This window comes from Alligator sinensis, unplaced genomic scaffold (genome assembly GCF_000455745.1).
Source record: "Alligator sinensis unplaced genomic scaffold, ASM45574v1 scaffold701_1, whole genome shotgun sequence".
Lineage (NCBI taxonomy): Eukaryota > Metazoa > Chordata > Crocodylia > Alligatoridae > Alligator > Alligator sinensis.
The window spans coordinates 2,861,990-2,887,866 of NW_005841915.1; the positions used below are offsets into that span (position 1 = coordinate 2,861,990).

At 42.2% G+C, this 25,877-nt stretch overlaps 1 protein-coding gene across 15 annotated transcripts in view; it reads right to left on the reverse strand.

The window, feature by feature from the left end:
* The window catches only part of TCF4 (transcription factor 4), a 360,805-nt gene that overhangs the window by 254,510 nt on the left and 80,418 nt on the right, over nt 1-25,877 (reverse strand). For all 15 annotated transcript variants that reach the window (XM_014517565.2, XM_025198159.1, XM_014517561.2 and 12 more), the window contains one exon: nt 1,932-1,993. In XM_014517565.2, the coding sequence (XP_014373051.1) occupies nt 1,932-1,993 (62 nt within the window). The remainder of the gene's footprint in view (nt 1-1,931; nt 1,994-25,877) is intronic.

The following is a 25,877-nucleotide window of genomic DNA, read 5'->3' on the forward strand; positions in this document are numbered from 1 at the left end:
GCAACACTTGCAAGCCCTGATGTTAACATTCATTAGAAAACAATTTAAAAGCAATGTAAACAGTTTAAAGCCATAAATAAAGGGAAAGACCCTTTTTGCCTGGCATAATTGTCCATTATGCATTTGCAAAATATAAGCAAAAGCAATTTTGATACTGAAGTATATACTTGTGCTCTCTCAGCCCAATTCCAAGAATGATACTAAGCCCGTGACTCTGTAATTGCACAGCACAGCCTCAAAGTTTTTGTGATTAATAGGAGGTTTGATTAATTAAAAAGTGTAGAACTAGGCCTTCTTTGAGATAGGGTTACTTGAACTCATGAGCACTCACTTAAGAGAGGAGTCTCACTGACTTCAGACTAAGACATGAATGCTAATACTAGAAAATTATATTTCTTAGTCTTCAAATAAATGAAAATTGACTCCCGAGAGTCACAGCAACTCTAGACTCGGCTTTCACAGACACATGGTCAAAACCACTGAATTTCGTTGTACTGCAGCTGTTTAAGTATCACAACAAAGACAGTGAATCTAAATAATTCTCAGTGATAAACAATAATTGAGTTACTACCCTGACAATTAGGACCTAACTTACTGTCAATATGAGAATTATCACATGAAGAACAGAAAAGATTTCCTCTTCCCATCCACATAATGCACTAGAATGTGAAAACTGACAGCTGTAGCAAAGCCTGAAAACAGTTATTGGTAAACCCGAAGATCTTAGTCTTGAAGGTTAAAATTAGCAGTGTCAAGCAACAGTGGAAGCAGATACTTGCAGCCCTATGAAGAGTACTAACTTTTATACTTTGGGTATCGTACTGTAACCCTTGTGAGGGGAAAGTTTGGAGGTCTCTCTAGAGACAGATTGGACAGATACTTAACTGGGATGGATAAATCAAGATCCTGCTTTGAGCAGGGTCCCTTTCAACTCGGCTATTCGATGATTCTAAAAACACACTCACAGACTAATAGGTAATAGTGTGGGCACTTGCATTTGTATTCACAGACTGTGTAAATAGGAATGAAAACTAAGTATGCACAGTTGTACAGTTTATTGATACAGATACGTGCATGGACATATTTTATGTGATGAATGTAAGCCTATAACTATTAAAAGCTGGCCCCAAAATGTTAAAAATTCCCCTAAGCCTCAAAAATGTAGTCAGTTATGGGTCATTAATGGCATGTTTCCAAACCCAGTGAGCCTGACTGGTTTACATTGGTACTTGTGCTGTCTTGTTTTGAGCCCTTTTAACTGAGATTGAGCAGAACGTCCAGTTAGGCACTGCTGATCTGAAGGGAGGTGTGGAGTATAATGATTATGTAAATGGTCAAAGTGGGAGGAAGCAATGATTGTGGGTTGAGATTTTGGCACCACTGGGAATCTTTGCATATTCAAAGGAAAAGTAACTTTCCTTCAACTAGTCCCATTGATTTCAGCTGGATTACCCAAGTAAGATGTCATTCACTCTTCCTAAGTGTGGCAGGATCTGAAAGGAGCACTTTTTAGTATACAAGTGTTTCCTGAAGCTATGCAGTTAATATTTGGCAAGCAAATATGCTGTGTCCATGAGACCTAACCTCTCCCTGCATTCAAACTATAGCAAATGTAGTAACAGGTTAATAACAACAAATACCTCTTACAATACTGAGATAACACACTCTTGTTGGATGAATAGCTGATGCAGCCTAGCAAGACAAAATGGATGATGAATATTCCTGCTACCTGTTAGCAGGAGTGGAGTAGGTGTTAGATTCAATCACAGGATCAGATAAGAATGTAAAAAAAGCAGTTTTGAAGAGAAGTCGGTCTGGAGCCAGCTTGGCATGAACATTTTTCCACACAATCAGTTGCAAAACTTGCATTTGAGATTGCAAATTTACATATGCAGGAAGTCTGGTTCGGGAAAAAGATTAGATATACTTACCCTGGATGGACTAGGATGTCCTCCATTCCCCCAGGACCCTGAGCTAGTTCTGTCTTCTACATCTAGGGACAAAAAAGTTCTTTAGGCTTTATTGCAATAATTCTTTCCTTTTGTATAGGCACTTTTAAATTAATGTTTCAAATTAATCTCCTGTTGCCTTTAATTAAGAATCAGGCACGGGGCTACTACGATGATAGTGGCTTTTTACCCCACTGCTTAAATTAACTCATTTAAATTCACAGCAGAAATGAACTGGACCCTCAGGAACCAGAGGTTTGAACATAAAAATTACTTCAGTGGCTCAGTGTTTCATGAGATTTAAAGTAACTGGAATGTACTAGCTAAAGTTGTATAAAACCCTGCGCACAAAATACATATCAAAATAAAATATGATAAAGCAGACAAATACCAGAAACTAATATAAAAAACATTTTTAAGGTAAATATTCCTATATTGATCCTTGTTTAGGCCTCAGTTCATGAAAACATAAGTATGTACTCATAGCCAATGGAAGTTAAGCTCTTCCTTAAAATTAAGCATGTATTTGAGTGCTTTCTTGAATTCTCTTGCTGCCTGATCCAAAGTCCATCGCAGTTATTGGGAACCTTTCCATTGCCTTTGAATGCTACGTTCAACAATGTGCATCACTACTTAGATATCTTTGCCTCCTCTATCAGGGGCAATAGCAACACGCTGAAGGCAGGATATAGTGTATAGTATATATCCTAAAAAGCAGTGCAGTCTAATTAAGATGACCCCGGATGGGTACCTGTTTCAGATTATTAGGGACCAAAGCCCCAGGTGGCCCATGCAACCTGAGACAGACGTCCAATGACAACTGCCATGAATCCATTTTCAGCCATTTGCCAACTGCATGCAAGACTGTCCAGCTGCAGAGAAGGGGGAGGGGGCAACTTGGATATGAAATGACAGGATAGAGAAAAACAGCACAATGGCGGATAGTTGCCCTTGGAGGTGAAACCTGAAGCTCTGGAAAACAGGCAGGGTTCTTAACAAATAGTGATCCATCAAGCTAGTCAGCACCACTTCAAGCTCAGTTTCTGTTGAGTCTATCCATCCCATAAGCCTTAAGAGGGGAACAATGACCAAAGCAGACCATAAATCCCTTGAATGGCCAATGTGCTGATCCCATGCAATGAGCTGGAGAAGCACCCCAGAGGCACAGCTACAGAGGCAAACTATATGGACAGCCCTAAGGGGGGGGCATAACCCCCTCAAATAACCATAGTGCCTAACACCCAAGATAAGCTAGATGGCACCACCCTTGGCTCCAGCATCCATTAAATCCATTTCAGATTGCAGGCCTTACAGGGTAGCAGCAGAGGCCTAGGGGACTTGACCATCGCCTCCACAAATGACCATCAGTACTTAACACTCATAAGAACTGAACAGAACCACCCCCCAGCTCAGGGCTTCCTGATGGCCTTAAGGTAATGCCATAGAGGCTCTTGGCCCTGATGCACTGCTAGCCCAAATGACCATCATTGCTAAATGCCCTATGTGAGCCATGAGCCTCACTTCGAGCCCAAGGGAGGCTTGACAGATGGTCCCTGCTGACCGGTCCCAGTTCTGGTTAGGGTTTTCCAATACTATAGCACTATAATGGCCCATGGTCATTATTCACCTGGAGAGAAAACAGTACCCACAGGTGACACCCTTATTCAGAATGTGAGGACCTATACCATTTGCTCTGAGCATATGCCATTGCTATACCATATGGCAGTGGTTAGGGCCAGCAGCCGAGGCTGACAGAAGAAAGGTTTGCAATATAGATGCTCTAGGACATTAGTAAGGTGCTGAGGGGCTGGATAACCCCAGCTGATCACAATGAGCACCAGGTTTGGAGACCACCCTTGGCATCGACCTGTGACAGGAACCGTGGGAAGGTACCGGGCTCAACTCTACCACAGTCTGTAACCAGACCATCATCTCTTCAGGAGTCATCTCCATCTTAAGAGAGTCATGGGCTGAAGAGTTGTGGTGTCTGCCTTCTCTTCTTCTCTCTAAGAACAAGAGGTGACTACTACTGACTAGATGTATAACTTAGATCTAAATCACTTTTTCTAGCCCATTTTATCAATACATAAAATGCCTTGACAAAACAGGATTACAGAAACTGTTTCAGAAGTAGGTATTTTTTGTGTGTTTTATAGTATTTTTATGTTACTGTTTCTCTTGCTGCTCCTTCTGATATTAATATATTTCCATTTATTCTTTCTTTGTTCAGCCTTTACAAGTGTAAGAAGGGTTGTTTTTAATAATGAGCTTTTATCACTGTTCAAATTGTATTCTCTTTTTTCCTACTGAAATTTTACAACAGTTTAGATAGGGAGTCTGAGAGAAGGAGAAGCACAACAGCTCTTCAAAAGTTATCCCAATTGTAAACAGATGTCCCTCATGGATAGTCAAAGACAGTGTAGTATGTGCCTCAGGGCAGGTCATGCTAGTTCTGAAGTTTCATCAAGGCCCAAGAGAAGAGTCTGAAGTCCCTTAAGTCTGCTCTTTAAAGCTGCTATTTAAGGCTGAATGCATTTCTTTCTACGTGGGGCACTGAAGTAGGCTAAGGTAAGTCTGTATAGCTTCTGTCCTCATGAAATTCTCCCCCAGATATTTCAGTTAACAAAAAAGGTAATGAACAAACAAGAGACCGAATCAGCAAATCACTTTGGCACGACTTTACATTTCAGCATGCAAGTAGTTCCACTGACATCACATTAATTTATGGTATTCAGTCAAATCAGAGGGACTTTTCAGATGCTCAGAGCTGTAACAACTAGGGTCTGGACCCTCGGAGGCAGCAGTGGCAGGGATGGCATCAGGGACTGGGTCAGCAGTGATAGTGGCTGCCATTCTTGCACCCCCTCTAAGTAGGTGCCCAGGGATGGCACCCCAGTTGCCCACCCCTCATTATGTTACTACCGGTGCTTAGGGTTAAGTACATACCTAAGTATTTTACTGGACTGGGGCCAGAATGACAAATTCCATAACATGTTTTATGAAGTATTACATTTCACCAAATCTAATTGTATTATTATTTTTCTTGTGGACCCCTGTTCTGACATTCCCGGGTCATATGTTCAACTTGATGCAAGTCTAAACAGATGAAAACTCAGAGAACTGGCTTTCAGAGTCAATGAGCTGTGGCCTATTTTTCCAGAAGGAGCTGATGTATGCCCAAACCTGTTTAGAGCCTGATTCATGGATAGAATATCCTACACCATGGCTGAGTTAATGCTACAAGAGAACCCTTAACTTCTGCAAGGACCTGACTTTGGAATGCTTGATTAGGCACTATTAATATTAAAACCTTTCTGTAAGCCATATTTAAAGAACTTGCATGTTGCAAGACAGAAACTATCTAGTCTAATGAGAAGCACAGTATTCTAGGTGAGAATATAAAGTTGGCTCATATGACACTATAATATTTTCAGTATTATTCTTCCTCCCATTCCTTACGGTTTTTAATTTATTTTTAATATTATTGCTTGATATCTGTTGAGTACAAACAGTAGCTTTTAATCTAATGGGACAAAAAGACATCTTTGGTATGGATAGCTAGAAGAATTTTATCAGAGCATTACAATAAATATATATGTGTGTATATTTTAGAGGTGCACCAATATATTGGTTGCATGTTGGATCAGCACTATTAAAAGGCAAATTTACGTTATTAGCTATTGAGTTTTTTTGGCCAGTATAGCTGATAATGTTCACTGAAAAATATAATTAATTATGCCTTCTGGCTGGGCCCCCAGACGCCATGTGCATGTGCCTGGCTGCAGGCATGCACGTGACCAGGAATGCAGCTGGGCAGCGTGGAGAGCAGGTTGCTGCAGGTAAGTCTGTGGAGGGGAACAGCTGTGGGGGAGGGAAGGAGATTGAGAGGGGCAGATCAAGGCCCCCATGTTGAGGGAGGCAGTGGGGTACAGGTTGGGGCTGGGGGCGCTGCTCTGCCAGGGCAGTGCATGGGACCTGGAGCAAGACAGCACAGCAGGATAGAGCCATGGGCAACTGGTCCAGTAGGCATAGGGGGGGTCCCCACCACTGCGCACCCCCCAGGGGAGGCATGGGGGGGGCATATGCCACCCCCAGATTTGTGCACAGGGCAAATGTGGGCTATCTGTTATGGGCTTAGGGCTCCCAACCTTGCTGCCTTTCCCTTGGGAGCCCCACACTGGTTGCACACCCCCTGCCCACCCAGCAGCAGTGAGGGCAGCGAGTTGTGCCTCCCGTTGTTGGACAGGCAGGGGACATGTAGCCACTGTGGGGTTCCTGGGGCAAAGGCAGCAGTGAGCAGAGAGCCCTGAGCCCACAGACAGCAATCGCATCTGCCCTTGCTCTGCTCATTTCTGCCCTCCTTAAAACCATCCCCACACTTAAAAATGGTGGCAGGGGTGCTTGAACTAATGCCCACTCAATGAACTTTTAGTTCAAGCACCCCTGCTTCCATTATTAAGTGATGGGACAGTGATCCCCTGAACAAGCCACCCATGGCTCCATCCCACACCCAGCCCCAGCTCCGGGTCCCATTCATTGCCCTGACTGGGCAACACTCCCAGCCCCAACCCCTGGCCCCTACCTCACTCCCTCCTTCACCATGAGGGCCTTGATCTGCCCCCACCCATCTCTTCCCTTTCCCATGTCCTTTCCCCTCTACAGGGAGCTGCTCTCCATGCTGCCTGGCTGCATTCCTGTAATTTGGTTACCAGATCAGTATCAACTGATATGGCTGGTTAATAATCAGCTATCAGTATTGGCCAAGAAAAACTTTATTGGTGCACCCCTAGCTTATTTTACAAATAAAATCAGAGGACATCTGTCCTTCTAAATTAGGTGGGTTAAGTGGTTGAGGAGCAGAGAATAATAAGAACTCTAAACTTGGGGCAGTGTGACTATTAAGGTTTTGTGAAACTATTTTTATCTTGAAAAACACTGTTTGTTTAATTTTATTCTTTTCCCATAGTATAACTCCTGTTATCTTAATAAAAGATTAAAGTGTTAATAGCAGATGACACACACAGGTAAATATTTAATTAAGCTCTAGAAAAAGAAAGAAAATGTGTATCATTTACCTGACAGATCAGATCAACCATCCCATTTGGTTAATCAGGCAGATTTTTTTTAAATCAGTTGGGTTATGTAAGTAATCATTAACTCTTTTAGGGCCTGATTCAAAACCCACTGAAGTTAAGAAAGATATTCTCAGTAGCTTTGATAGGCTAATGGACCATCATACTACTACTTGACTAGACCAGGGGTGCTCATCCTCCAGCATGAGGGCCAAATCTGTTCTGCAGCACTATGTCATCTGCCCACAGGGTTCTCCATGGGTCTTGACATTTGGTGGGAGGAGAGTGGTGGCACTGCTTGACTCTACCACCAAGTTTCCAGACCATGGGGAAATCAGAGCCCTGTACAATGAATCAGACATGAGATCCCAGCACACAGGGCCAGGTAGCAGCCATGCTGGGTACCAGAGCACCCAGTGTAGGAGGCCTGCAGGGGGTGGCACCAAGTCCCCAGGACCCAATCTCAGTGTGCTGGAGTGGGAAGGGATGGCGTCAGGCCCCCAGCACCCAATCTCAGCAGTAGGAGGGTAGTACCAGGTCCCCAGGGCCAATCCTGGCATATCAGGGTGGGAAGAAGAGGTACTAGGCCTTTGGGGACCAATCCTAACATGCAGAGGTGGAAGAGAGTGATGCTGGGTTCCTGGGCCCAATTCTGGTATGGAGGGCTCTATCCAACCCACAGACCTGCATTATCTCAGTCATCTAGCCAGCAGAGCCAAAAGGTTGAGCACCCCTGGACTAAACCATCCAAAATGCATATTAAAACCCTTAGGTGATAAAAATGTATTATGTATATCTCCAAAGATCTCTGTCCCTCTAAACTTCTCTAACTTGTGTACATCATCTACTTTATATTTATAATATTTCTCTTTTTTTCCTGCTTCAAAATACTAATTAAGATTACATAGAAATATAAGCTGATTACTTACCAGGCATGCCAGATTTCAGCCTATAGTAAGTGTTTATGACTGAGTTATAAAGCTCCAGAAATGAAATTACAGGGTAAATGCTATCCCAATATTAATGATACCGTTGTAAACAACACCAACAAGAATAGAGCTACAGAACAGATCGTTTACCTTCAAATTTATTTTAAAATATATCAATCAGGCTGTATTATATGAAAAGGCTAAATAAATCAATCAATCAATCAATCTGGGTAAACTTGTAAGTGAAACAAAGATGGTATTTTGAATAGGTTTGTTTGCATTTGTTACCCAATAGTGCTAATAGTGATGTATTAAAGCCGCAGTTTCTGCCCCAGGCATATTGGGAAATATGGGATTGATCTCTACAAACATTTATGCATAGGGATAGCTTTACTCATATGATTAGTCCGGCTAATATTATGGCCAGCTCTGCCATCTATGGATGGCATGACGGCAGGCATGATGGATTCAAATCTACACTGCTGGTTGCTAAACCCAGCCTATATAATTTTTTTGCTCCCTTAGGGTATCTATACACATCCTGCAGGGTGGAGGGGGGGGGGGTGCTTTAATTATAACGACTCCCACAGCATTAGGTAAAGCGCCTCCACTGCCATTTTGAAATGTGGGGCTGCTGAATACACGTGACACGGAGGCTGTTGCAACGTGTTAATTAGCATGCTCCAGCAGACTCACAGCAAGCTTGTTTAATCAAGTCTGCTCTGACATGTGCTAATTAGAGGTTTGTCATGTGTATAGGTACCTTTAGTTTCTAACCAAAGTCTGGGAGCAAACTAGTTCAGTCACAATACACCTCTGACAAATTTGTTCACAGAAGATAATATTGAGTAGACAAGACCAGAGAGGTAAATGAAGTTCCTACTGATCGTCTACGTCTAATTTCCACAAATTCAGTTTATTCCTATTGTTTCCATAACTGCTCTCAAATTCCATAGCTGCTCCCCAGCTGACAACAGGGGACTGAAACACCCTTTTAAAAAAATAATTATCTACATCTAGCTTGGGAGCTGTGATTGCCCCCTTCTGCCATTTATTGGACAGGTTTTTGGAAGCTCAAGGCTAGATTACTGCAATGTGTCTGAAGTAAAACAGCAACTGAAAAACACCTGAAATCTTGACCTGGTGTGGAATATGAAAATTTGTCTCATGAGTAGACTCATCTTTTATGAGCACATAGAGCTAGTGTTCATTCCTCTGACAGGTGTTGTGATCTGTCAGGGCCAGAGTTTGACATGCTTCATGGCCCTGATCCACCCATCTGATCCCTATGGGTAAAGTCTTGCATAAACATAGAGACTATTGAAGACCTTGCAGCTCTGGAAGGATGACAGGGCCCATTTTGCAGATCCAAACTTGGGTTCAAGAACACAGGATGACTGAATGGAGCTAGCACTATTTCTCTGTTTACCAGTGTGTTCACATTATACCTTTGACAGCACTTCATGCAGAGTCAGTGTGCTCCTTGATGAAAAAATTCTGATGAATATCAGCCAGGGAGCTGAAATATCCTTATGAAGTAACTTTATACAAGAATTTTGAAATGAAGATATATTATTTAGTGGGTGCACTATCAGAAAGCTGATTCCTAACAAAAAATCCAGGCTGTCAGGGGATCATTAAATGACTAATGAATAATACTGAGAAGAGAATTTGAAAGGTTTTCATTTTTTAAACCTATACATTCCATATTTTTAAATTATTTTTATTACAGCTAAGAGCCTAAATACTGAAGCATTGGGCAGTTTATCGGAGTACAATAAGTATTTGAGAACTGCATCCTGGGTCTTGAAGCCCCTTTCCCCCACTCATTGTCCAAAGTAGGGGTCCTTAACCCTCAGCCGGTGGACCAGATCCAGCCCTCAGAGCTATGTTATCCATCTTGCAGGGCGCCTTATGGATCTAAAAATTGGTGATGGGGGAGCAGTTGTAGCTAACTACCACTTTCCTATTGTCAAATTTCCAGACCCAGAGAGAGCCCCATGGGCAGGATAGCATGGCTGTGCATGCTAGATTCACTGCCACCATGCCAAGCAGGGTGGCACGAGGCTAATCAGGATGGGGCAGTGAAGCACAGACCCAGACAGGACAGAACAAGGCCAGGACAAGGCAGCGTGGGGCCTGATCCTCGTGTGTAACGCTCAATTAGCCCCACAGACTGGCCCTGGGCCAAAAGATTGAGTGCCACTGACCTAGAGCAGTGATTCCCAGATGAGGTACCACAAGCTTCTTTTAAGGATGCTTTTAATATTAGCACTCTTACGTGTCCAAATCCCTAGACATGATTCACAAGCTGACACCCAAAGATTTCCAAAAAGAATCCAGATTTTCAGAAGCATTCTACCCTGGTGTGCACTTTCTGAGGTCTTTCCAAGATAATAATTGTTCTATTATTTTTCTGTAGTCAGAAAATTAGTGAAATTTGTTTTTGAAATGGGTGCCATGCTGTTCAGAAAAGTTATGGAGGGGTGTCTTGAGTCCCAAAAGGTTAAGAACCACTGGTCTAGAAGGAGAGACATGACTGTAGGGGCTGAGCTCCCCATCTTGAAAACTGATCGGGGTGGAGCAGCCCTGTGTGCAAGCGGACATCAGTGATCTAACTTTTAGTCCACTTCTGGTGCTTAATTTGATTAATATTTATTCATGTACATAAAATGATCGTGAGTCTTGCATTAAAAGTGCTCAGTTCTACAAGACTTCTGTTACTATGGCTCTGTCAACAAAGCATGGAAATGCCTGTTTAAATCTATGTTAGGCATCTGAGTCAAAATCAAAAGGATCACCTAGCCCCAACAAGCTATTTGGTTACGACACATCAGTTTCTATCACCAATGGCATAGGAAGAAGTGATGGGGCCAGCATCACATCCAGACTTCTTTGACTACAAAGCTTCAATGACCAGGTACCTATATATGTGCAGCTGGATTAACTGAGGATAGCCTTCAGTACAAGTGCAGAATGAGGTTCAAACTCATGGCTCTATAGTTGCAACAGTAACTTAACCCCTAAGATGTCACTATAGCCCTAAGCAGCTAAGCAATCCCAGTGGGATACTTACGTGCTTAACTTTCATCAGGGCTGTCCAACATGCAGCCCACAAGAGATTAAATTATGGCCCCAGGGATCCCTGCTAGCTACTATTCCCTTCACCTCTCCATCTGCTACTGCAGCCAGGTTCTCTGGGCTCCCCTTCCTCCTGCCCTGCTCTTCACTTTCCATCCCTGGGGGACTGGGTTGAGGGGTCAGGGGAACCCACATGGCAGCTGGAACCTGGGCGGGGGGGTGGGGGGAAAAGGAGGGAGGGGCACATGGAAGACCACGCAGTGTGCAGGCTGGGGGTCTTACAGATGCAACCTAGTTCAGCATGCAGCCCCCAGATGCTGAAAAGTTAGACAGTCCTGTGTTATATGGTTAGCTGAATCAACACTATACTGTCCTCTGCTGAGCTCACTACTGCTGCAGAACCACCTCCTCACTGTTAATGCCTTCTGGTGGTTGGAACTATCAGACACTCAAAATACCAGATAACTGGTAATAGAGAGAAGGGCTACTGCCAGGGTAGGATAAACAGGAGATGATTCTGTGGGAAGAAGACTATCTGCCCAAGGAGAATTAGTTTTTGTATGAGAAGCTAGAAGGAAGGATAGACGGCATTGGGAGATTACCCATTTTTATGCATGTTCACTATTCAATATCAGACTGTATGGACAAAATAGAGATTATATCTCCACTTCATAATGCAAAAGAGTATCAAATATACAGCTTCCTACTTCCCCGTTTTAACTGAAAACCCTTTGCTAACCGCTACGTGCTAACTTGAGACACCACTTATATTTTAAACTTTCCACCTGTGTTAAAAGTTTTGGGCTCTGGTCTGACCATGACAAGCAATCACTCACCTACATTATCTTCAGGGGTCCTGTCTTAGCTTTCAACCAATTTTTGTTGTATTTAGACTTAAATGTGCAAACTACACTATATTACTCTGCAAAACATCAATGAGAGAGCTTAATTAAGTAACACTGACAGATAAATCCATTTCTTTCGCAGTAATCAAATCAAAGCAGGTTGACATAACACAGGAACTTAATACAGTTATTCCCTTGTAATTGGAAAAAGGCCCTTTACTTCTCATTAAAGCAATCTTCTGGGTACTGGCATAATAAGAAGGCTCAGAGCTTTAATACTGCCCTGTAAAAGCCTCAAGACACAGACCCCTTTAGCAAACATGCCAGATTATCTAATTCCTGGATCACAGTGGAACATGTAGTTGTTATTGTTTTAAAGTACTAATTCTTTATCTCGGCTACAGTTAAAAAGAACTAAATTAGTATAAAATACAGATGTTGGAAATTTCTAAATATGCATATCCTGGGTAAGGGGGTGGGGAGAGTCATTCTTGAAATAACTACTTGACTTTGGCCTGAAAGGTTGTAGCTCCCAAAGATAAAAATATCTTTTTCATACATGTACATTTGTAAACATAATAAATTATAAAATATAAACTTTTGTTTGTTTTAGAACAAGCAGGAGTCTTTTGGACTTTTTTTGTTTACACATCAAAATATAAGAAAACTCTGATAGTCTCTGGCTGAAGCTTTCCTACTCTTTCTGTGCTGATATTTTGGAACTGTACTCTAGGGGTGGGCAATTATTTTGGCTGGAGGGCCGCTTAATGAGTTTTGGTGAACTGTCAAGGGCGACATGGGTATCCCCGCCCCTTGACAGCTGCCTCGCCCCCTGGTTGCCATATTGGGACTGGAAGTCCTGCCACCTAACCTCTGAACTTTATCACCCCAGGTTCCTCCCCTTGTCCCCCGTCCCCCAAATGCTCCTTTTGGAAGGGGGGTTGCCATCTTAGAAAAAGAAAAAACCAAATCATACTCTAAAAGTCAAACACCTACTATAACATATTTTAATTTTATTACAAAAAATATTTTTGTCATGATTTGTGTTTGTGTAGTCTACATAGAGGTGATTGAATATTAACTTAAAAATAAGTCTTACTCTTGTATATTGTGTGTAGGGGTAGGGTGTGGTTGGGGTGTGTGTATGGTGGGGTGTGTATGTGTATGGTGGGATGTGGGGCTGTGTGGGGGGTTGAGGGGGTGTGGCTGTGAGTGTAGGGAGGCATAGGGTATGTTGGGGGGTGTGTTTCTAGGTAGAGATTGTGGGGGTGGGGGTGTGGGGGTGAGGTTTGTGGGGTGTGAGGGAGGGTGGGGAGTGTGGGAATGCCCTACACACTCATCTATGTGGTACACAGCCCCCACAGCAGACAGCAGCAGCAGGTAGGCGCACTCAGGGTGCTCATGCTCAGTAGAGGTGCTGGCGCCCAATGGAGTGCTGCTCTGGCCAGAAGGGGACAGGGATATCAGCTGTCTCCCTGGTGCAAGTGTGGGAGCTGCGGGCACATGGCATGCAGCCCCCGTGATACAGGCGGCTGAGCAGGCTATGCTCCTTACCCCCACGTGCAGCACTGGCTGGAGCCTGTACCACCAGGTGCCAGCACCTGCACTGGGCACAAGCAGCCTGAGCACCCCTGCCTGCTGCTGCTGCCAGCAGTGTGGGCTGTGCACCATGTGGAGGAGTGTGTAGGGGTCCCCACACCTCCCACCCTCCCTCACACCCACATGCTGCCCATCTGAGCGCCGCACTCCTGCCGTCCACCGCTTGGCATGGGGTCTACGCTGGTCTCTGCGCTTCCATCAGTTGTAGCTCCACTGCCTCCACCCCAGCCCCTGCTGCTTCCCTACCTGCTGCCCGGAGCAAGATGGATGCCTGGGAAACCAAGCAGGTTTCCATGGGGGAGGGCTGTAGCAGAGATAGCAACAGCCCTGCCTGGAAGCTGCATGCTGGTGGGGCCAGGACCTTCCACTCACGAGGGTGGGAGGGAGGCACAATAGGGTATGTTGGCAGGTGTGCATATGTGTGGGTGCATCACTCCCACCCTCATGGGCATAAGGGTTGGGCAGGGTACAAATCATTGGTGGGTGCCACAAGCCAGAAGAAAGAGCCTGGTGGGCCGGATCTGACCTGTGGGCCATATTTTGCCCACCCCTGCTCTATTCCCACTCCTTACCTTTGCTAATAGGGAAGGTTACAAACACATGGAAGTCCCTGACAATGCTTAACTTTTATCCCTGCATGTGATGTAGATCTAGAATGCCACAAGAACTGGTTCAGTGCTTGTTTGATGGGTTATTCTCTATATTAAGTTTTCCATTGTTCCACATGTCTTTGGCCATGAGGAGTTATAAAGTTGTGATACAACAGTAACATGCTTAATGAACAGATGGAAGTCTACACCTGACATATTTGTTCACTGTCTTTTTTATTTTGTTTACCTGGGTTTTCTGAGTGTGATCTGGTATGCTATCAACAGTCAATGACTGACCTTTGTTCCTTTATACGGTACTACTTCAATCAATCATATATTTTTCAATCTCAAGAAAGGAAAAAAAATCTTAGCAATAACTGTCTGGTAACTGTAACTCCCTTTACTAGTAAATTAACATTGCAGGTATTACAGTAAATATTCTGTAAACTTCTAGGCCCCAAACCTGCAAGGATTTAAGCATACGTTTCTATATTGTGAATAATTCCATTATAGGCACAGGGACTGATATTGTCCCTCACTGGAATCACAGAAAAACTCCCACTGACTTTCCTAGAGTGAGTAGACATCTAAGTCTCTGCAGGGTCTGGGCCCTAGAGGACTACTTAACCAGGAACACTAAGATACACAGACAGATTAAGTCAGGCAAATTTAGTTATTTTTTTTTAACTTAATTATGGCCAGGCCATGCTCCCTCCACCCCGCATGACTGGACTAGGGTTGGGCCATTCCCCATTTCCCACCCCAAGACTGAATCATGGCCAAGCCACACTCCCTTCTCTCCAAGCAACTGAATCAAGGCTGGACTGCCCCCTCCCATGGGGCTGGATGAGGACCAATCTAGCACCCTGGGTGCTAGATTGGGCCCACCAGCCAGATCCAACCCATGGTCAGACCAGGGACTGCCCATCAGACTCCCCAGGGGTAAGTGTTAAAATATGCCTCCGAAAAGATGTAATATCTGACACTGTCAGCACTGATTACAAAGCTCAGCATCCACAACCACTCTCAAATACAGCTGGGAATGGGGCTAGTGTCCCTTTATGCAATAGGATACTGGTTAGACTAGTTGGCCAAGAACTGGGGGCCGTGTTACACCTTATGCTGTAAATTCCCCAAATGTTAATCAGCTTAGTGTTGTTTGGCTTAATGGAGCAGTCACACTTTAAGGGGCACTAGAGGCTTGGTGAGGAGGACTAGGAACAGACCCAAAGCCAGAGTTTTCAGCTTAGACCTGCTCAGTTTAGCTCCGTGGATCCTAAGCTTTTTTAGAGCTCAGGCAGCACCCAGCTGGCCAGCAGCCTGGCTGGCAGTAGTGTGGGGGGGTGGGGGGAGCTATCAATAGGCAAGCTATTAAAAAGGATCAGGCTCCTCAGAGCTCAGGAGGTGCCCAGTCAGCCAGCAGCTCACCCCTCCCCCCCATGCTGCCATCGATTGGGCTGCAGGACAACTGGGTGGCATCTCAGCTTCAAGAGACCCAATCCTTTTTTCTCTGGAACTTGCTGCCCCACCCCCTGTAATCCCTCTGCACCACTGGAGGGAGCAGTGAGCTGGTTCAGATAGCAGTGGGAGGCACTGTGGCCACTGGACACTCCAGGGCTATGGCACTCGCTTTGCCTGACATGCCAGGAAGGCAAGGTGCTATGCCCAGCCCCATTGCACCCTGGCATCCCTGCTTGCCCAGACTCTTAAGGGGACACTGCATCCCAGGATGCTGGAGGACTTCAACTTGGGTGGAACAGCTGTGCAGAGTGGCCACACCTTAATGAAACAGAAGCAAAATTTGGCAGATTAGAGCTAATCCTGCCCTGGAGTGGTGTAATTTTAAACTGAATAACAAGTGCTTTAAGCCACTTAAAAGGTGCTAACATAGCCAACCCAGGGGCTAAGAGCTTCAGAAGCCACCTAAAATTACCATATAACAAAGACCTTGGAGACCCAAGTCTTATGGGTTCCACAGCCTAAGGGGATGCACTATTTTGGGTAGGAACACACTCCACCCCTGTGCATTCTTGGGCCACTGTACAGCCAAGAATACAAAATTCAAGAGGCTAGAACAAGCAAGAGGGAGCCTGATTCTCTTAACCGGTGAGCAGTGAGGAAGATACCTCTCTTGAAAGGGTGCAGGGCGGGGTGGGTGGAGTGGGGGGTGTTCCAATGCCTACTCCCAAGTTTAATTTTTCTTTATTTCCCCCTGACTGGACCTTTTAGAGGCACCTAACTTTCTACTGACTAATTTAGATTGCTCTTCTGTGGCAAGGAGCCTGTTTTTAGGCACTGCAATGCGTAAGTGAAGATGCCTATAAGTTTGATTTCAATCTAACACATAGTGCATGATCCTGAAAGCCTTCCTTAAGAACTTGGACTGTTCAAACAATCTAATAGTTCCCCACACAGAGAGCTTCAAATTGTAAATATAAATAACACTATATTCAGTCTGAAAAATATGAAGGCTATTTGGGGGAATAATATATATTACAGAGATTCAACAAAAGAATGATATTGGGAAAGTGTTAACATTATGAGCACAATATGGGGCAATAAATTAGACAGCTTTATCACATGTGATTCTAAACAAAATGCCAATGGCAAGTGTGAGATGAATTCACAGTCATAACTAGTTGAACTAGGAGATGATATTCTCATTATGTGCAACATTGTGCAAGAGCTGCTCCATACTGACATGAATACTTTAAAACCAGAAACAGGTCAAAGAGTTGGAGGAAATGAAGAGATTACTGTGGGGGGAGGAGAAAGATTTACTGATACAGCATTTTGCACCTGATTAAATAGCAGAGAACAAAACAGTGACCAAGCAATTCATGAGATACCAGAGAGAAAAAAATGTCACAGTCATATTAAATTCGTGGAAAGTTTGATTATGAATGCTGACTGCCCCCTACACATATATAGATACATGCTACCTAAGCATGACCATATGCAAAGGAAGCATTCAGTGCAAATGATGAGATTATGACATTGAGCTTTGCTCCAAGAATGGCTGTTTGGTGCCAACTATTGTTGTAAATAGTACAGGTTAGATTGTCACATTTTGAATGATGTGGGAAAACAGCCATTAAGTTAATAAACTGCATTGGACTTGATTGTATTTGATTGGTCCTGACATTTTTTATTAGAGTTCATGGATCGCTGCCCCAGCCTTTCCATATAAAAACAGATCAAATTCAGAATCTCACACATCACTCACCTAATCTCATGCTGTACCTTCCACATTATAAAAGGTATGCCATGACTCAGTGCTGGGAACCTTAGCCTCCCTCCTGCCTTCCCACAATAACTCTGCTTCTGACTCAACACCACCCCTCACGCAAATACAATAAAGGCATGTCTACACATGCATTTAAGTGAGACTAAACTTAATGCGCATTAAGCGATTTTTGGCAGGTGTCTACACATGTAAGGATTTGGCACTAAAGTACTGCACTTGGCACTAAAGTTAGTGCCAAGTTAAGGAAATATCTAAAGTTAGTGCCAAGTTAGTGCCACTAAAGTTAGTATTAAGTCCCTGCAGCCCTGCCATGTGCCCCTAGTGGCTGGGCAGACACGGCACTAAAGTTAGTGCTGGGTTATGTCTACAAGTGCATTAATGCCCTTTAACTAATCATGCCTAAATTTAATAATGGCATCTGCCTAATTATGCAATTAGCCTAATTTCACTATTTTTAATACGCATTAAGGGTACACATGTGTAGATGTGCAGCCATAATGCACATTAAATTAGGCTACTGCACATTAACTCATTTCATGTAGAAGTGCCCTAAGTGAACTAAAGCCTCAGTTGATTGGAATGATGAGAATGACAAGAAGATATATATCTATATAGCTATGGGGTTTTTTTAAATGCTGAAGGGTGCACAGATATTAAGAGGATGAAGTTCTCTAAGAAAAAACATTCAAGCATCTTGTCACAAGATAAACCTGCCAGCTACTCAAAGCTAAAGGTGAAATCCTAACTCTTTAAAATTGATGACAGTCTCACTTTTGACTTCACCAGAATCAAGGCTTTCCCTGCAGTATTTCTGATCCCCAGACTCAGTATTAAGAAAACAGTATTGCAAAAATAGTAAACTTCAAGGAAAAATTATTTGGACTCTTCCAAATACTGAGACAACCAGCATGCAAGAAATTTTTCATGGCAGAGTTAGTTGTCACTTAACATATGTACTAATACGGAGACTGAGTAAACTGGCAGTATTTAGAAATTTGTTTCCGAAAAATCTTGCCCAGATGCTATCAATTTCAGAATAAGACAAATATTTAACTATGTTTCCTTAACTTTCTCTGGACCCAATGCTAATCAATGATTTCAATATTAATTAAAGTCCTGAATATACCCTTATGGAATGTAAAGTCACATTCATATAAATGCAAATATTATTTATTATTACTGCTATTGGTAATATTAGGGTTCCAGAAATTAAATTATCTAATTAAATAACAAAATGTTATGACAAGAAAACATTCATAGTGAAACACAAGAGTCTTCTAACATATGGTTATACAATATATATCTTCACAATAATTAAAGTATGTATTTTATTGGTGCTGAGCTGTCTGCTCTGAAATTCATCTGAAAAGAAAATGGATGTGAAGTTCAAGAAGATTTGCTGCTCTATACAGCAGTTAACATTCAAATAACAAACATTTATTTTCTGAAGAAAAGACAATATAATATAGTAAAAATTAATCCACTTAATATTAATAATGTTTATTCCCCTAGAAGACATGTACTGTTTTTTGTAAGGGGAAACAAGTGCATTTCAGGTCAGCGCTACAAACTATAGCAGAAAGCGATGGACTGCTCTCTTAATGTCTTCAGATCAAGACAGGATACTGTTCTGGAAGGTATGTTTTAATCAAACATAAGTTTGGGGCTCTATACAAAGGTAACTGGGTGAAATTTGTTCTAGTTTTGGCTTGTGTTCATTAAGAATCAACAGTTAGGTACTAGTATTAGTATTAATTTAAATTGTGAAAGTGAGTGAGTTTTGTTCTATTTGAAAAGTCCCAGAAAAAATGTAAAGCTGATTTATTACTTCATGGATCGCAAAAATGCACATTCTCAATATTAAGTCACCTTCTCTATAGAGAGGTGCTGCTGCTGTCATCATCATTTGAAGGTCTTGAGAACAAATGCCAACCCCAAATATGAGAGAAGTGAATTGAAAAAAGCAGCAGGCCCATATTAGGATTAACCTTGAAAGAAATAATGCCTCAAGGTATAAAGTATGAGTAAATCCTGCAGGATATCTAATAGGGGTTGAAAGGGGCCCTATTTAATTTAAATTCAGCCCAAATCAGGGACAGTGATTGGATTCATTGATTCAGATCACTGTCCCCAATTTGATTAGGCCGGACCTGAATCTGAAGATTTGATGCTGATTCGGAGAATCAACGATTCGGACATAGACGCAGCTTTAAATGATTTTTTACATACCTCGAGTTACTAGGCACAGCTCATGAACACTGTAATGCTGGGGCAGATGGAGCATCCCACAGGAGCACGTAGGGGGAGGGGTCCTCCGCATGCTCAGTGGCGAACCTGGAGTACTTCTGGTCCACTTCAGAGTTTGCCAGGGAGCGCGCTGCTCGCCCACACCCCGCTGGCTTGGTGATCAGCCACAGAGGGACCCTGGAGAACCTCCCAGACCCAGGAGGCACCATTTGCCGAGCCCTTGAGCTTCTGTGGGATGCTCCATATGCTCCAGCATCGCAGCATTCATGAGCCGTCTGCTACCTAGCGGTATGCAGAAAAAATATTTAAAGCTGTGTTTATGTCCGAATTGCCGAATCTTTCCGATTCTCTCCAAATTCCAATTCAATTTGGATTCAAGGGTCCTCTGATTTGATTTGGATTCAGAGATTCGGCCATAGAATGGGGACGAATCTCTGTCAAATCGAATCAGGGACCAAAGCTTCACACAACCCTAATATCTAATATTAAGAAAACAGCAGGCTTGGATTTCACCACAGTAGTTCAGAGTTTCTGTTCTGACTTTTCAATAATGTATGCAGCAGAGCTATTCTGGATTTAGAAGTACTCTTTTCTTCATTTTCAGCTTAATTATTTTGCCACTTTAACATTACAGAGATAGACCACAAAGAAACACTGTTGATCCAAGAATAAAGAAACAGAATTTATCTCCAATGAAAACCTGATTGTCTGAAGAAAACTTCTATTTTTAGAAGACCAGGGAGGAAAGGCAGTGAGCATCCCAAGAACAATTAGTTCACTGTACTCTCTAAGATACTCAGTTTAGAAAGAAAACACATCTCCCCGGCCCATACCTGGGTGGACATGGAGGGAAAGTTCCTGAGTCAGACTCCAGTTGTGAAAAAGCAATGTAAATCTACTAAACATTCCTGAAGATTTCACATCTGCACGACTGAGATCATTAAAAAGCTGAAGTCACGAACAAATGGACAAATTACGCAGAGTCAAAAGCTGGTGGGGATTTATCACATATCAACTCTCAGTGTACACGCTCTTACCCTGCAGAAAGTGCAGATAAACCATGGGAGTTTGGCCCTCAGTAGGTCTGTATTCCCTTTTCACTAACTGCAAGTTGTCTGTTTAGCCATACTTCTGTGTTTTCTGTGAAGATAAAGGGAGATCTTCCTTTCCTGAAAGCAGTTTGCATCTTCTTAGGAGGCGGTGGAATTACTGCCTAATGAACCTGTAGATTTAGGAACACTTCTAGAACCACTCAACCACCTCTAGGTGTACCTGTCTAATCTCCCAGGATCCTGTAAGGCTGAGAATCCACAATGCTCCCCTTGGTATCTTAGGATCATAGGGAAGCAGGGCTCAGAGGAAAGATTTGGACTTCAGGCGGTCATCTAGTCCAGCCCCCTTGTTCAAGGCAGGATCATCACCGCTTAAATCATGGGAGTCAAGTGTCAGCCTAACCTGGTCTTGTGAACTTCCAGGGATGGAGAGTCTACCATCTCTCTACGTAGCTTGTTTCAATGCTTAGCAACCCTCATAGTCAGAAAGTTCATCCTAATCTCCAAACCAAATTGCCTCCGTTGCAATTTGAAGCCATTGCTCCTAATCCTGTCCCCTACAGTCACAGTAAAAAGTCCATCTCCAAATGCTTTATAATTGTCCTTCAGGTACTTGAAGACTTCATCCTCATCCACTTAAAGATCAGGCCCTTTGATTCCTTAATTGAGCAATTAGGCAGTAAGTTACCTGCCTGTTTATTTGCCATGGTGCAGGAGCTGGATCTCCTTGACAGAGCGGTGAAATGCCCTGGAGGAGGGGTCTGCCTAACAATGGAGGCCTGGCAGGGCTGCTGTTCACAGAGCAGCTGTAGCCTTTTTTCATTGTTGTCCCCAGAAAAGATGTTTCTTGACCCATCACGGGACAATAAAAGGCTTCAGGTTAAAGAAAATATCTAATGGGAGGGAGGGGAACACGTACAAAGGGCTGGGAAAGAAAAGGCAACAGTAAAGCCAGTACAGAAATAGAGCACGGGAACTGCCAAAAGTATAATCAAGTCTGCTAAAGGCAGAAAAGAACTACTACTGGGGAGGACAGGAAGGGAAGCCCACAGCCTTCACAGGGCTTGAAGGCTAGGAAAAGCCCTCATCGGACTGTCACTGACTTGGCTTGGGTGACAGAAAGGCAGAACAAAGAATGCAGCTTTCACTAGAAGCGACACAGGATGAGAGCAATTTGTTTTAAAAAATAAACTAGATTCGGTTTTCTAGTACATTAGCTCAAAAAGGCTTATTGCTTTTCTGCCCTTGAAAATATACTGCCAGGTGTTCCTTCAGTATGTTTAAACCACTCCTGGGAAGGTGAATCAGTTGTTAAGTCACTTTGAACACTGAGTTCTTTCAAAAAAGTTGATCACAGAAAAGATCTAATGAAAACAGGCTGTGGGGTGAAGATCAGTTAATGTATATATATGCTTTATTATATTAACATACCAAATCCTAGGTACAGCCCCAAATGGTAACATTCTGAAAATTATGGAAAACTACAGTTGTTTTTTCAGCTATTTCCTTTAGATAGGGATGAATGTTAGAATTAATATAGTCAGCACTAACAGAACCGGTAGCTGTAGAGGAGTCTAACTCGCCCCAGGCCCCAAGCCAGATCCAGATTGTGGGGACCCATCCAGGCTGGATCAGTGGGGCCAGTGGCTGCAGCAAGTCTGGCAGGGGTCTAAGGGCAATGGTGACAGGAGTCTGACAGTGGCAATGGGGCCAAGGGGCAGCAGCAGGGACAGCCCTACTGCGGCAACACAGCCCTCACTTGCCTTCCTGCTGCCAATGGCCATGTCCATGGGCCCCAAATTCTGTCCACTGTTCATGGCCACAACCCCCAATTTCTGTACATGGGCTGGATTTGGCTCATGGCCCAGATCTCTAACACCCCAACGTACAGGAACACTAAGCAGTAGTGTTATGTATGTCCTTATAGACTCCAGCCTCCGTATCTTTAGTCAAAGTAGTAAACCCCAAGTTATGCACCATTATACTGACATGATCTAGCACTCAGAAAAGATAGATAAAACTATCTTCTTTCCACATGCATTTGATTTCACCTTCAGGTTTAAAACATTGGTGCATTAACCATGCAGAGTGTACTTAAAGAGAGAGTGTACTATTCAGAGTGTACTTAAAGAGAAGGGATATACATTTTAAAATGTCTTCAAATAATAAAGGGAAACTATTAAAATAAAAATTATGAGAGAGAAAGAAAAAACTATACATTCTTTTTGTGCAGAAGACATGGTACATTTTAAATATAATGCAGATCTTCAAAACTGTGTCTTATTTCATGAATTATGGATATGTCAAAAATGAGACAGGTGCAAAAAAACTAAAATCTAAATATAATTATTTATTGCTTAGATAATTCCCAAAACCCTTCTATGCCTCCAAAGCACCCTCACTCTAGTCAATGGAGTAGCTATTACAAATAAATTTAAGCATATGAATTTTTTTAGAATTGGGACTTTCATTATCATGTTGCATTAAAAAAAAGCAGGGAAGGAATCTAACTCTTCACATAGTTACATGTTTTAAGAACTAAAAGCAAACAACATCAATAAAAGAAGGTAAAACTCATCCAAGAAGGATGTAGAAAAGATGAATACAAATATAAAATAGCTATGTAGTTTCTTCAGAAGTCAATGGGTCCCAAGGATTAAAAAGTTGCTGCTGTTTTAAAAAGCATATGAAATTGTACATTACAAACCATCTTGAAGGAAGGCTTCAAGAAAACAAAAAAAACCACAGAAAGGAAACAGGAGAAGCCAGGAGAGCATAATGGAGGAGCCTGGAAGAAGATCCAAGGATTCAAGAGCAAACATGAAAGAAGGCAGAGGTGCAGGTCTACAAGCAGGAAATGATGTAAGAAGTCATGGAGTGACTTCAGATGTTCAGAGGAATGAAGTAGGTAGGCATAAGGAGCAGGCGGAGTCAGGATCAGAATAGTAGGAAGGAGCTACACTGTAAGGGTCTATAGAGACAAGAATAAGCAAACTGAATGTGATTTGGGAGACAATACAAGCTGGTGAAAGGATTGTATGAGGAATCAAACATAGCTGGAGGTGTGAAGAGGAAGAGAATTTTCATGGACTGGAGGTATGGGAGGGTGAGGTAGGTTTTACAAAGGTCACAAAATCAGATAGTTGAGGCTTGAACAAGAATTGTTTTGGTGGAGAGGGAGAGGTACAGAATTTTGAATACATGCACCCATTTACATATAATTATCTTGTATGTTGCAATATGTAAATGAAAACCAGATTTGAAATGGCAACATTCGACTACTTATTTATTTGATTCAAAATTTACTATTGGTTTGCTCAAGGGATTAGGAAGAAAGCTGGCTTTTTTTTTTCAAAGTAGTAGAACCAGCTGCTAGATATATACATACTCTTCAGTAGATTCTGCTAAAGCCACAAATAATTGGAAGTTTCCTTTGAATCAGATGGACATTTTAATTTATGCCTGAATTTTCAAAGTCTGTACAAATATTCATGGACAATTTGAGGCCCCACTTGACAGCATTTATTATAAAACTTCAGTAGTGTAAACAAACTGAACAGTTCTCAATATTCATATTCATAACAAAGACCTACATTGTCCTGCCTTCAGTTGAGGTCATAAAACCTCATAATATTTATTCTAGCTGAGTTACATAAGATATTTTCTAATACATATATGATATAGGCTTCCCAATTGTAAGGACAGCTGACTTTCACATATCCTTTATATTTGTGTTCACATAAATTAATCAGCTTTTTAGCAAATCTGATGAAGCGAGAAACAAATGGTAAAGGAGAGATTAAGCTTATATTTTGCAAAATATGCTGTTGCCATTTCTGTCTTGTCGAGTTGCTGGACTATGGTTTTGTTCATTTGTTCTTGAGTAAAATCTCTTCCTTGAACTTTATTTTTTGTCTAATTAGACATGAGAGCTCACTGGCTGGAGTCAGCCTTTACCATTATTCTCATCTTTGTTATGTAGTTAATGCTATTTAGATGCCATGTTTATCTATTCATTTCCTTGATGGGTTATCTTTTCAGGTTATGTAAATATTATTTAATTGTCTTAAAATTAAAGAAAACATTTTTACATACAATAGAATATATATTATGTTAAAGCACTTAACCTAGCAACCTATGATCACTCCATACCTTGAATGTTTAGCACATTCATCTAAATGTTTTGCATTTACTTTAAATCCATATGCTAAAAATCTTCAAAAGAGAACATGTTTTTAATTATTCATTTCATTAATGGAGTAATAGTCTAATAGAAAGTACAGGAACAATTCAGCTCCAAAGAGCTAAATCAAAGGAAATGGGAAATTTAGTAACTAATAATTTATACCAAGGTTTAAATCTTGTATTTCAGAATACTCTCTACAAAGAAGCAACCACAGACTTCTAGAAAGGCTCACAATATAATCTAATTTTTTCCCCCTCCATAGTTTCTATGGGCATCTATACACATGCAACGATGCTACTCTGATGCACTGTAATTACAGTGCATTGGACCAGATTTGATTAATCAAGTCTGCTGGAACACAGTAATTACTGTGCTCCAGCTGAATCTAGCATCATGTGTATCAGCGTCTCTACACAGAAAAATGGCTGTGGGGGCACTTTACTAAAGCACCCCCACCTCCATCTTTCAGCATGAGGACACTGATACATGTGATGATCCAGGCGCTTTAATTAGAGCAGCTCTATTAAAGTGCTCCCCACCCACACACACACACACACACACACACACACACACACACACACACACACACACACACTCTTCTGGAGCATGTCTATAAAACACCCTGTGGCTCTTTTTTTCTTCTTTTCCTGATTTCTGAAGAGTCTTTGATTACCAGCTTCCAGCCTGTATAATGCCACTGTGCTATGCAGTCTCTTGGAGATATCACATGACCTGTAGAAAGCTTCTTCATTACTTCATGAGCATATAATTTTATTTTATCGAAAAAATGAATAATTTTGACTTATACAGGATCTGGAGGGCTATTCTGAAGAACCTCAGAGGATCACAAGCAATGTAAAAAGGGAGAGGATGCTAGGAAGGACAAGAGGGTTTTAGCAAGGCTAATTCTTGAAGATGCCTAGACCTTAAGTATAATTGTGTTGTTCAGGACAGCTTACATTTTTAAGTGTTGGCATCTAAAGCTAGTTTTCTAACTATGCACCATGATTTTCACAAATGCATGATTTTCACATCACACCGGTCACTGAAATTACCTGCTGTCATTTCCAGTATCCTCCA